The sequence below is a fragment of the Ascaphus truei genome, chromosome 4, assembly GCF_040206685.1.
Source record: "Ascaphus truei isolate aAscTru1 chromosome 4, aAscTru1.hap1, whole genome shotgun sequence".
NCBI classification, from domain to species: domain Eukaryota; kingdom Metazoa; phylum Chordata; class Amphibia; order Anura; family Ascaphidae; genus Ascaphus; species Ascaphus truei.
The window spans coordinates 4,157,860-4,170,258 of record NC_134486.1 but is presented as its reverse complement, the minus strand read 5'-3'; the positions used below and the strand labels follow the sequence as shown (position 1 = coordinate 4,170,258).

General features: G+C 43.1%; 1 protein-coding gene across 1 annotated transcript in view; it reads right to left on the bottom strand.

Moving 5' to 3' along the window:
• Nucleotides 1-1,401: 1,401 nt before the first annotated feature.
• LOC142491883 (extracellular calcium-sensing receptor-like) overlaps nt 1,402-12,399 on the bottom strand; it is a 42,739-nt gene continuing 31,741 nt past the window's right edge. Inside the window, exons 5-7 of the mRNA XM_075594703.1 lie at nt 12,137-12,355; nt 3,164-3,287; nt 1,402-2,320 (exon numbers count right to left, since the gene is read on the bottom strand). Of these exons, the coding sequence (XP_075450818.1) occupies nt 1,410-2,320; nt 3,164-3,287; nt 12,137-12,355 (1,254 nt within the window). The 3' untranslated portion in view covers nt 1,402-1,409. The remainder of the gene's footprint in view (nt 2,321-3,163; nt 3,288-12,136; nt 12,356-12,399) is intronic.

Genomic DNA, 12,399 nt, shown 5'->3' with positions numbered 1-12,399 from the left:
CCTGCAACAGTAGAGATGTACTGTATAAGGTCATTAGACCAAGAGGTGTCTGCATTTCATCTTGTTTCAGACACCTGTGAGGTTACTAATGAACAGTAATGTACCATTCAGAATATCATAGGCGACGATATTCAGTGTGTCACCTGCAGGCCGTGCACTGAACTGCAACATAAATAACGGTGTGAATAATTCTGCCGAGAAGGTGCGTGCAGCTCAGCACACCATCTCTCTCCCTCCCCCAACTCTCTCCCTCCACCATCTCTCTCTCCCCATCTCTCTCCCTCCCCCATCTCTCTCTCCCCCATCTCTCTCCCTCCCCCATCCCTCTCTCCATCTCTCTCCCTCCCCCATCTCTCTCTCCCCCCATCTCTCTCTCTACCCCATCTCTCGCCCTCCCCCATCTCTCTCCCTCCCCCATCTCTCTCCCTCCCCCATCTCTCTCTCCCCCCATCTCTCTCTCCCCCCATCTTTCTCTACCCCATCTGTCTCCCTCCCCCATCTCTCTCCCTCCCCCATCTCTCTCTACCCCCATCTCTCTCCTTATCTCTCTCTCTCTCGGAGTGTTGATGTTTAAGTAAACTGTCTTTACACCAATTTAAATAATCCACGAAATGAGTACCTGCTAACTGGCTCTACACATACTTCTTCCCAATAACAATTATGGGTTTGTATTATTTATTTGGAATCAAATGCAGATTGATTTAAAGATCTATTGTGTAAAAGGGCGTGAGCTAATGAATAGTGAATTCTCGCTATGCACCATCCAGACTTTTGTGTTCTGCTCAAGGGTGTCTTCTCTCTACCCCCTTTGTATCTAAAGCCCTCTCCCGCCTTAAACCTTCCCCACTAACTGCCCCGCACCTCTGGAATGCCCTTCCCCTCAATATCAGACTAGCACCCTCTCTATCCACCTTTAAGACCCACCTTAAAACACACTTGCTTAACGAAGCATATGAGTAGCTCCGTGGCTAATACTATACACGATACATAAAGCTTGGCACCCTGCAGACACATTTACCAGAACTCCCTCCTACTGTCTCTGTACGTTCTTCCTACCTAACAATTAGATTGTAAGCTCTTAGGAGCAGAGACTCATTTCATAAATGTTACTTTTTGTCTGAAGCACTTACTCCAATAATCTGTTATTTGTATTATTTGTTATTTATATGATTGTTACGTGTATTACTGCTGTGAAGCGCTATTTACATTAAAGGCGCTATATAAATAAAAACATACATACAGTACATACTGTACATACATACATACATACATATATACATACTTACATATATACATACATACATACATACATACATACATACATACATACATATATACATACACAAAAGAAAAAATAATAATTTGAACCTAATCAAAATCACGTATACTGTATCTGAACTCCAATGTGTTTAATGTCCAAACTTTTTACTGCTTGATAAATGCTCCCGGTTGTTCCTCTCAGGTCTTAGCAGGATTATGTAGCATTTGGGAACAAAGATACAGACCAGAAGTCCTGCACTGGAGGCCAGGATGGCAAATATCTGCACTGCCACCATGTATTTGCCTTTAGTGCTCAGATATGCGGGGATATAGGACACCCAGACACTGCAGAACACCAGCATGCTGAATGTGATCAGTTTGGCCTCATTAAAACTACCAGGTAAGTTCCTTGCAAGGAAGGCAGCTAGAAAACTGACCAATGCCAGAAAGCCCATGAACCCCATTGTCATATAAAAGAAGAGGTTCTGTCCATCATGACATTCAAATATCATCTTCTGGTTCTCAGACTCGGTGTTCAGCTTTGGGAAAGGAGGGGAGGTGAGAAGCCAAGCTGAGCAAATACCAGCCTGCAACATGGAGCAGAGTCCTACCACGTAACGTGGGACCTTAGGTCCAAGCCACTTCCTCAAGGGGCTGTTAAGTCTGGTGGCCTTAAATGCTAGGACAACCATGATGGTCTTAGCCAGGACAGAGGAGATGCTGATGGAGAACACCACACTAAATAAAGTTTTTCGGAGGAGGCACGTAAGAGTAGATGGACGACCAATGAAGACCAGGCAGCAGAGGAAACAGAGGATGAGGGACACCAATAAAATGTAGCTTAGCTCCCGGTTGGTGGCTTTTACCATCGGGGTGTCATGGTGTATGATGAAGATGCACAGGATGCAAATAGTAAGGATGGAGAAGATGATGACCAGAGCAGCCAACATGATGCCCAATGGCTCCTGATATGAGAGGAATTCTATCACCTTGGGGACACATCTATCCCGTTCTTCATTGGACCAGTGGTCAATTGGGCATCTCAGACACTCCACTACATCTAAGAAAGAACACAAATTAAATTACTGTAGATGATTGCATCTCTCATTACAGTTCTTGCAGCTTCTGTGCTTGTACTGTGCTTGGTGTTGCCTATTTTTAGTCCCTCGTGTCTCTACCACTGACATGCACCTGTAGGCTTTCTCAAATACTACCCCTTGAGCTCTCCTCCTATCAGTGTTAAATTCTTTTATTACCAACATAGTTCTACTTTTTGTTGCATGTCCTGACTTTTACCAATTTGTTATTTCTTTAGGACAAGGATTTACTTGTAACTATTTTCTCTGTATTCTGCTCTTATTTCTGTATTACAGTGTAATTCTCTTTTATCTTGTTGCTACTGTAAGGATTTATGGGTGTAGTTGTCACTAACTATATACAAATAAAATAATAGCTATGCCTTTATCATTTGTGCTAATATTAATAAAAATAACACAACACAGCAAAACATACACACTGGCAGTTGAGGAACAAAATATATTCAAAAGATAAAAATGTTGGAGATGGGGGTGTAATACAATCTTAAATTCCCAGAATGTACTTTATTAATCAATACAGTTTGCTATCTAAACCTTTATAAGGAGCACATGTTGGAACACGAGGTCATGCTCTGATTTTGGGGATAGGAACCTCAGGGGAAACGTAAGAAAGTACTTCTTTAATTAAAGTGTAACAGATGTATGAAACAGTCTCACAGAAGACATTGTAAGACAATAACAGTAAATAATACTTGGGACAGTCCATACATCGTACAAAGAAATAACTTGGACTGACAAAACTACCCTTCCCTTTTCAGAGTTAATATGTTTAAACATCTGAATTGCTTTTCTGCGGTGGAACAAACCTGTCTCATTGGCCATCTCCCCCACAGAACATGGGACACAGTCAAAGCAGCAAATCGGCTGTCCTTCCCGAGCAGCTTTTCTGTACCCTGGGCGGCAGCTGCTACTGCAGACAGAGAGAGGCACCTGCAAGGGAGTGACACCCAGGCCAGTATTAGGGAAACACTAACAAGGAATGGATTGTAAGGGGGTTACATGGATATGGTATTGACTGAAGGGTACCTAACAGACAGGTGTGGGAAGTGGAGATCTCACAGAGGAGGGGAAGATGATCAGTGGAGGACACAAGAGATCTGTACTGGGATAAGTAATGTTTAATGTCTCTACAATTAACGTTACAGATGGCATGAAAGGGAACCCTGTATTTGAGGGTGACACATGCATTTGCATCAAGGTTTAGTAGACAGATGTAGTCAGTTGTATCTCCAATCTGCCACAGCACATGCAACAAACTGAGGCTCGTGGACTTCTTCACATCGTGCTGATGAGGATCATTGCTTAGTTGGTCAACAGTTGATTCTGCTGTTGGATGAGGAGGATGCATCATCATCCCGGCACAGGTAAGAAACACATTGATTGTATTTTTTTTAATTGTGTATTTTTTAGGATGCCCATTGATTGGCAATGTGTTTATCTACAGGTATAGATAACCACATTGACAATCAATGCATTTCTTGGCAAATATTTGTTTTTATGTAATTGTAATGTAGTTTATCTTGTGGATTTTTTTTTAATTGTCCATTCATTTCCATTGTGGTAATCTGTGCCACCTTTGCAGGCATAGTTTATCACAGTGACAATCAATGGATTTACTGGCTATTTTTTTAAACATTTATTTGCAATATGATGTATTTAAATTTGTGGATTTTTTTTATTTTGACAGTTCATTGCCATTGTGGTAATCATTGCCCCAGTGTGGGCATAGTTTACCACAGTGATAATCAATGGATAGAGGCGGTGGAGCATGGGGGTAGTTGCCCAAGAGAGGGTGTTTAGACCTCTCAGGTGGGTAGCAGGAGTGGGGTTAATTTATTAATTACATAGCGGTTAATAATCCCTAAGGTGATAAAGGGGTTACAGGCAAGTAGTTATTTGCCCACTGAAGATGATGAAGAAACAGATGCCAAATATGAAGATGGCCTCCATCCTGGCATGGGTAAGTACAACTTTTATTTACTATATACTGGCTGGGTAATGTTTTATTTGTAATAGGTAAATGTGCTATTATCCAGATCTGGATAATAGGGCTTCTGCCCATTACTGTACTTAATGTGCATGTTTGTTGGGGGTAGAGTGGGTGGGTAGTAGTGTGGTGAAGAAGAAGAATCAGGCACATGGTCTTAATCATCAGTGAAAGGTGTTTATTGAACCAAGAAATCCAACGTTTCGACAGTAATGCTGTTTTTCTCAATGTGTAGGCAGTATTACTGTCTTTCTCAATGTGTAGGCAGTATTACTGCCTTTCTCAATGTGTAGGCAGTATTACTGCCTTTCTCAATGTGTAGGCAGTATTACTGTCTTTCTCAATGTGTAGGCAGTATTACTGCCTTTCTCAATGTGTAGGCAGTATTACTGTTTTTCTCAATGTGTAGGCACTATTACTGTCTTTCTCAATGTGTAGGCAGTATTAATGCCTTTCTCAATGTGTAGGCAGTATTACTGCCTTTCTCAATGTGTAGGCAGTATTACTGTCTTTCTCCATGTGTAGGCAGTATTACTGCCTTTCTCAATGTGTAGGCAGTATTACTGCCTTTCTCAATGTGTAGGCAGTATTACTGCCTTTCTCAATGTGTAGGCAGTATTACTGCCTTTCTCAATGTGTTGGCAGTATTACTGCCTTTCTCAATGTGTAGGCAGTATTACTGCCTTTCTCAATGTGTAGGCAGTATTACTGTTTTTCTCAATGTGTAGGCAGTATTACTGTTTTTCTCAATGTGTAGGCAGTATTACTGTCTTTCTCAATGTGTAGGCAGTATTACTGTCTTTCTCCATGTGTTGGCAGTATTACTGCCTTTCTCAATGTGTAGGCAGTATTACTGCCTTTCTCAATGTGTAGGCAGTATAACTGCCTTTCTCAATGTGTAGGCAGTATTACTGCCTTTCTCAATGTGTAGGCAGTATTACTGGCTTTGTCAATGTGTAGACAGTATTACTGTCTTAATCAATGTGTAGGCAGTATTACTGTCGAAACGTTGGATTTCTTGGCACCATAAACCCCTTTCACTGATGATTAAGACCATGTGCCTGATTCTTCTTCTTCACTGGATCATATTGGGACTTCAGGAGCTCCCCAAGACGAGCGCACCGGCGGTTAAGTACCCCACTATCACCTATGTATTAGAGTGCGTGCACTGCCATTATTTCATGGGTAGTAGTGTGCCCATTCATTGCCATTGTAGTCATCAGTGCTTTCATTGAGGGCATACTGTAGGTAACCACAGTGGAAATCAATGGGTGTATTGGGTAGTATGGGTTTTTTTGTATTTTAATATTTATTTTATTTAATTGTGTATTTTTGTTTTTTTGCTATACAAATGGGCAAAAGCACAATGAGACATTTGGCTACTAGTGCTTTTGCCCATTTCTTTGTGTGGTGATGGGGGTGGTGGGGTATGGGAGTAGAGGGATTAGGGATTTGGGGTAGTTGTCCAGGGCGGGTGGTTAGACCTACCGGGAGGGTTGCGGGAGGGGTTAACCCCTTCATTACCTTCACGGTTACAACCACTAAGGTAATTAAGGGGTTACCCATCCTGCTACACTCCCGGGAGGCCTAACCACCCGCCCTGGGGAAACTACAGTACGCCCTTCACACACCCAATTTAATCACCAGTAACCCCTTAATTACCTTAGTGGTAGTAACAGCTAAGGTAATTAAGGGGTTACTGTGTGACAGTTAGGGGGTAACCCGGCTCTTAATAAATGTCAAGCCCTGTTTTGGTTACCTCTTATCCGAGTATAAGGGTTCAAGAGAGTCAGCTCTTGAGCCCAGAAACGTTATATGCATAACCTGTAATATGCGGCAATAAAGAATTATGTTTTTCCATTTCCAGAAATGCCAGCGAGCAGGGATTGCTGGGTATGAGTTTCCGGGCGTGCAAGCGAGCAGGGATTGCTGGGTATGAGTTTCCGGGCGTGCCAGCGAGCAGGGATTGCTAGGGTATGAGTTTCCGGGTGTGCCAGCGAGCAGGGATTGCTAGGGTATGAGTTTCCGGGCGTGCAAGCGAGCAGGGATTGCTGGGGTATGAGTTTAAAGGGGAATTTGCAGAGAAATTGTTGTCAGAATGTGCCTAGGTAGTTGGGGTCTGGAGTTGTCGGTTCCCCTAAAAATGTACCGGTAAATCATGTCTGATTCTCGGATACATGTATGCAGATTGTCCCGGCAATATCTCCCCTTGAAAACGCTTGCATGACACCACTAGGGTTCCCTGCTTCAGCGTAGCCCAGAAAGATGAATGGGGCAAAGGGATGAAAAGTGTCCCTGTAACTATAAGGGGTCACTAGGTTAAGGGAGATACCCCCAGCTAATGCCCTGTAGCCCAGAACCTATATTAGGGTTCATGGTGCTCCAACCATATATAAGGTTGTGAGGGGACTCTCAGACTCCAGTCTAAGGGGGTTATGCACTAAGCTCCGATAAGTCACTTTTGGAGCGCAAAGTGCTCTTAGAACGTGATTTTGCGCTCAAACCGATGCACTAAGCAACGCAAACAGGCACTTTGCGCTTTTCCCGGAATTTTTTCTAAGTCCAACTTTGCTCGTTCGTAACCCTGTTTGCGTTAAATTCTGCCCTTAAGCGGGATACACTAAGCAATGCAACCTTAGCGTACGTGAAAGTTGCGTTGATCAGAACACGTCAGGTCAGAGTAGACGCAAAGAAATCTGTACTTAGAAAAAAATATTGCTTTTCATTTTTGCATGTGCAAAACCCATACAGCAGGCCGGCGGGTGTCCCGGCTGACCCCCCCGGGGGTCCCCGAGTGAGCCAGGCGGTCACTTGGGTGTCCCCGGCTGACCCCGCGGGGGTCTCCGCGGGTCACCGTGAGTCACAATTGGGTCCCCACGGTAGGCCCGCGGATGTCTGGGAGCCCCGGGTCAGACCCACAGGTGTCTGAGGGGCCTCGGGTGGTTCCCACGGGGGTCTGGAGACCCACGGGTGGGCACTACGGGTCCGCGGTGCCCCCACAGATGTGGGGCCACAGGTTCTTCCCCGCAGGTGTCCCCCATGGACCACGCAGCCTGGTACCCGTGAGATACCAGAGGATACCTCAGGTGGTCTCCAGAGGTCTCACGCAGACCAAAGGAACAAACCCTGTATGTAAAATAAATAAACCTGACCTATACATTCAATACATACATCCACTCCCCCCCCCAACACATACAGTACAATAATGTGCCAAATAACTATTATCCAGATATGGATAATACATTATTTGCCCATTATTAAACACATTAACTAGCATAATAACATAAATAAAGTTCTACTGACCTCATCAATAAGAAGCCCCCGTCGCCAGCAAAATGCTTGTCCTCCGTTGCCAACAAAATACATAGCCAATACATTGCAATTAAATTCAGATATCAATTAACCCCTTAATCACCTTATCGGATAATAGCCGCAAAGGTAATTAAGGGGTTAAGCCACCCTGGCCCGATACCCACCCTTCACCCATTCATTTGTACAGTGGCTTCATCATGCAACTATATTTATACACACATATATATATATATATATATATATATATATATATATATATATATATAGAGAGAGAGAGAGAGAGAGAGAGAGAGAGAGAGAGAGAGAGAGAGAGAGAGAGAGAGAGAGAGAGAGAGATACACACATGATGAACCAATATACAAATAAATGTAGAAGGGTTATCAAAAACATGCTCTACTACAAATACCACTTCTCCATACAGACACAGTACAATAAAATCATATTTCCTAAAAAAAATCCAATCTCATCTTCCAATCAAAAGCCTCAAATGCCAATCAATACATTCCATTTACATTGTATACATGATGCATACAATCTATGCACCATGTACACTCTGCCAATGAATGTTAACAATAACATATTCCAAACAAAATACCAATACATCCAAACAAGTAAACTATTTAAACCAATCAAGTAACCATAAATCAATTAGCATTCATTAATCAAATCACTAAACAATTTAAATTCCATAACAATTAAACAATTAACTATTTCTATCGTTAAACCGAACAAGTTACCATCAGACAAAATATAAGTAACAACAAGAATATAATATACAAAAGCAAGCCTCATCCTGACCTAAAGTACACCATACAAGACCAAAAATTACATCTAATTACAAAATACATTACACACACATTTATCCATAGCAGCATAGCCAAAATCATTTTAAACACAGCAATACAAGGATTTCATACAAAACCATTTCTTACCCTGTATGTATATATCGATCTAGACATACATACATACAGTGGCAAGAAATGATTAAAAAAAAAAAAAAATACACATGTACTGTAAAAAAACAAAAAAATGAACAAGTTAAATAAAATACATTTCTTTTGTTCACTTACCATTACTTGACCCACTCACCGACTCCCGTTGAACAGCTTACTCTCGAACCAATCCACGCACAGGAACCCATAAAATAATAAACCATAATCTAATAAACAATAAAATAATAAACAAAAACAATCCACTGGTCTATTTGTTATCCATCTTCATCTGTATTCTTCTTTCTTGTATCTTCTTCCGCTCTCTTCCGGGGTCTTCTTCCCGTCTTCGGCCACGCCCTGGTCTTCTTTCTTCTCCGGAGGTCCTTCCTCCTCGGCGTCTGCCTTCAAAATGAGACGACATAGGCTTTTAAAGGCCTATGATGTCACATTTTCGTCATATGGTTCCCACGGCCCTGATTGGGCCGTGAAAACCATGTGTTTTGGCCAAGAAAAAAAAAATGATGACCTCATTTAAAGGCAATGAAAGCACAGCCAATCAGAATGGCTGTGTTTCAATTGCCTTTAAGATGACGTCATGAAAAGAAAGATGGTCAGCCTCACCTGGTACGGTAGCCAATCAGAGCGTGGGAACTCCATCCCAACTCTGATTGGCTCTTTATATATTTTGAATCTGTCACTCACTATATGTGTAAACCTTTAGGGGATTGGATCCTTGGGCGATACTTATGTTATCTTACTTTTTCCTTTACCCCCCTTTTCTTTTCTCCTTTCTTTTCCCCTTCCTTTTCCCCCCTTTTCACCCCCCCTTTTGTCTTCCCTTCCTCCCCCCTTTCATGTAGTATTCATTAGAGTTTAATGTTTTTTGTTATTTATGTTTTATATGTTTATTATATGTTTTTTATTCAATGTTTTTATATGTTGTTCATATTACTATATATGATCATGTTCTTATCAATCCATTCTTACACTTGATAACTATGGCCACCTATCAGTGCGACATTATATGTCTATATCTGATAAATTCTGCATTCAATTTTGCCATTAGATCATTACTTTTTCTATTTAGAAATTAATACCATCTATTTCTATTAAAAGGCTATCACCTTACTACTGCAATCATTAAAACTGCAGATTGATTTATGATAATAAAGAGGAGTGTTTAAGATTCATGTATTCACCGCTCCCACCTTCATGATTGGTCTGTTTCCTCAAAGGAGCAACCACTAATGTAGCGTGATTGACATATATATAAGACCCCTCATAGGTGCAAAAGGCATCGCCTGTTAAGTTTACCAGTTATACGAAACGCGTCGCGAATTGTTTAACCAGCTTACCTTAATCTTGGTGGCTGGCATACACTCAAGTGTTTTCATTCCGGTCGCGATTACTCAAATAGACTGGCATCCACGGACGGCTATAGGGAGCTTCTTCTCCACGCATGCGCACTTCGTTACACACCACGCCGATACACGCGGAGGTGAAACTGCAGTGAGTGCTACACAGCCAGCCCCAGCGCGCGGGACTGTTACCTGTAAGGAATTGGATTTGCCCCTCCCCCCTGCCTGATCTACAGTGGAGCCCAACAGATGAGGATATCGTTTAGACCTGGAGATGAACTAAGTTTTAATAATATGTAAGTTTTTACATTATTGTTGTTATATTACATTATTATACCCTTACCTTGGGGCGCACCTGTGCTTTTTTTCTTGCCCTCCTGCCCAGTAACCGACACCCAGGCAGAGGTCTGGTGAATAAGTAGCTTTTATTGTCATTCTCTTTCTCCACTTCTCCTTTTAATCTCCCACAGTGCAGGACATTCTTGATGGTGCAGGCTCCATCTCTTGGGGCACTCCATCTGGGTATTGTCTAAGGCAGCCGGCTTCGAATGGCATGCTTGCCCCGCGATGGGGAAGGCACATAGCCCTCTTACTCCCCTTAGGGAGAAGAGCCAGACTTCATCCTTTCCTCACCTCACACCCTCTCCCTCTGGAGGGTAGAGCAAGACCTCTGCTTCCTCTCTCTTCAGAGGTTAGCTCAAGACTCCTTTGCTTCCTCACCCTTTGGAAGGTAGAGTCAGACTGACTCTAGATCCTCCCTAGAAGAATCTAGAAGGGGTGGGATCATGGACTGTACCCACCTTCAAGGGGCTGTACACAGGCCATGAGACACCACCTTCCTTCCTTCCTCTTCTAGGAAAGAAAAGGGGGGGTTACTGCCCATAGATTAACCCACTACGGTCTGGAACTTATCAGGGCTTATGTAGTTGTTATCCTACTGCTGCGGCACATCTGAGTCTAAAATTTGCCCGTAATTGACCGGGGCTTTTTTCGGCTGGCGCCCGGCTGGTGCCCGGCTGATGCCAAACTTGGCCGCGCGCCAGCCGCATCTTCCCCTCCCCGCGTGCAAAATTATAATGCTGTTCCCCTCCCCTTCCGACCCCCTGGCTGCTCCCCCTGGCTGCTCCTCTGCTTCGCGCAGCTTTGCGCAGCTTCCCCCTTACCCCTGCTTCCTCTGCAGCCTTCGGGGATGCCGGGGAACCCTGGCACGTGTGACCGGCGCCACAGTGACACGCGGCACGCGCCAGGGAAAAAACAAAACAAGCCGCTGTCTGCCTGCACATTTCCCCCACAGCTGTAGACTCAGCTCGGCCGCCACTGTATGTGGGGAAAAACAGGTAAGATGGGACATACCCTGTTACATTTGTATATTGTATTACCGAGAGTGCTATGGGACCATAGTAAAGTGTGTTGCATACTGTATATATTGTTTGATTTGTGGTTATTTGAGGTATACCATATCGGTATACCTGTTCCCGTGAGGGGCTATCCCGCCATCGCTGGGATCCTCACGGGTGGAGGCACTGCACCAGCCAACCCAGGCTCGCCAAGCGCGGAGGCTCAGGCCCTTATAAGCCTAACAGGTTAGTAGCATAACATCTGAAGCAGACAAATCTCCCTTAGGAGGAGGGAAGGGGTGTTACACAGGTATTATGGAGGAATGTCCAACAGCGTCTTTAACTACAATTTCATGCCAAAATGTGTAAAATCATGTGTTTCGTACCTAGGTCTCCAAAGCTCAGGAGCAGAATACTGTATGTGTTCTCTGCTAATAAAACACTCAACCCGTATAATGGAAAGTGTATTGAGTCTGTTCCTCTCACCTCACAATGGCATGGAGAATGGAGGGAACTATGGAGTTGTGATTCTGCTCCATAGTAACATGGACGGATTCTCTGCCTCCTATACCCCAGTAATAGATGTTTGCCCTTCCCACCTCAGGGACACAGATACAGAATCATCCTATGACCCATCATACTTCTCTCTGTAGGGTGACACATATGGAAATGACCTATAGGCCTTTTAATCTGTATCTTTCATTCCAGAATGCCATAGTTACACAAAATAAATCTATCATTATAACATGTGATTCACTGGAAATAATGTCATGGTCCCTGAGTCTTTAATGAAATAACAAGTATTTTCTATCATATCCAGTAGAAATGGAGGATGAGGCTTGGTAACACTCACATGGGAAAATTTCTCCTTCCACAGAATGGCGCTGATGTTTATAGTAATTTTGTCAGGTGCTTCTGGGTCAAATCTCCCGACTTTCACCAGGTTGAAGCTTCTGTTGAGAATCTGAATGTTCACAATGTCATAGGAAGCAGGGATGTCCCCATTGATATCAAAAGTCACTCTGTCTCCGGTCTTGGTTTGGAAATCGACTTTCTTCAGAGAGTGAAGGACCTGAATAAATATAATGACACCAATAATGATCAATGATGATCAAT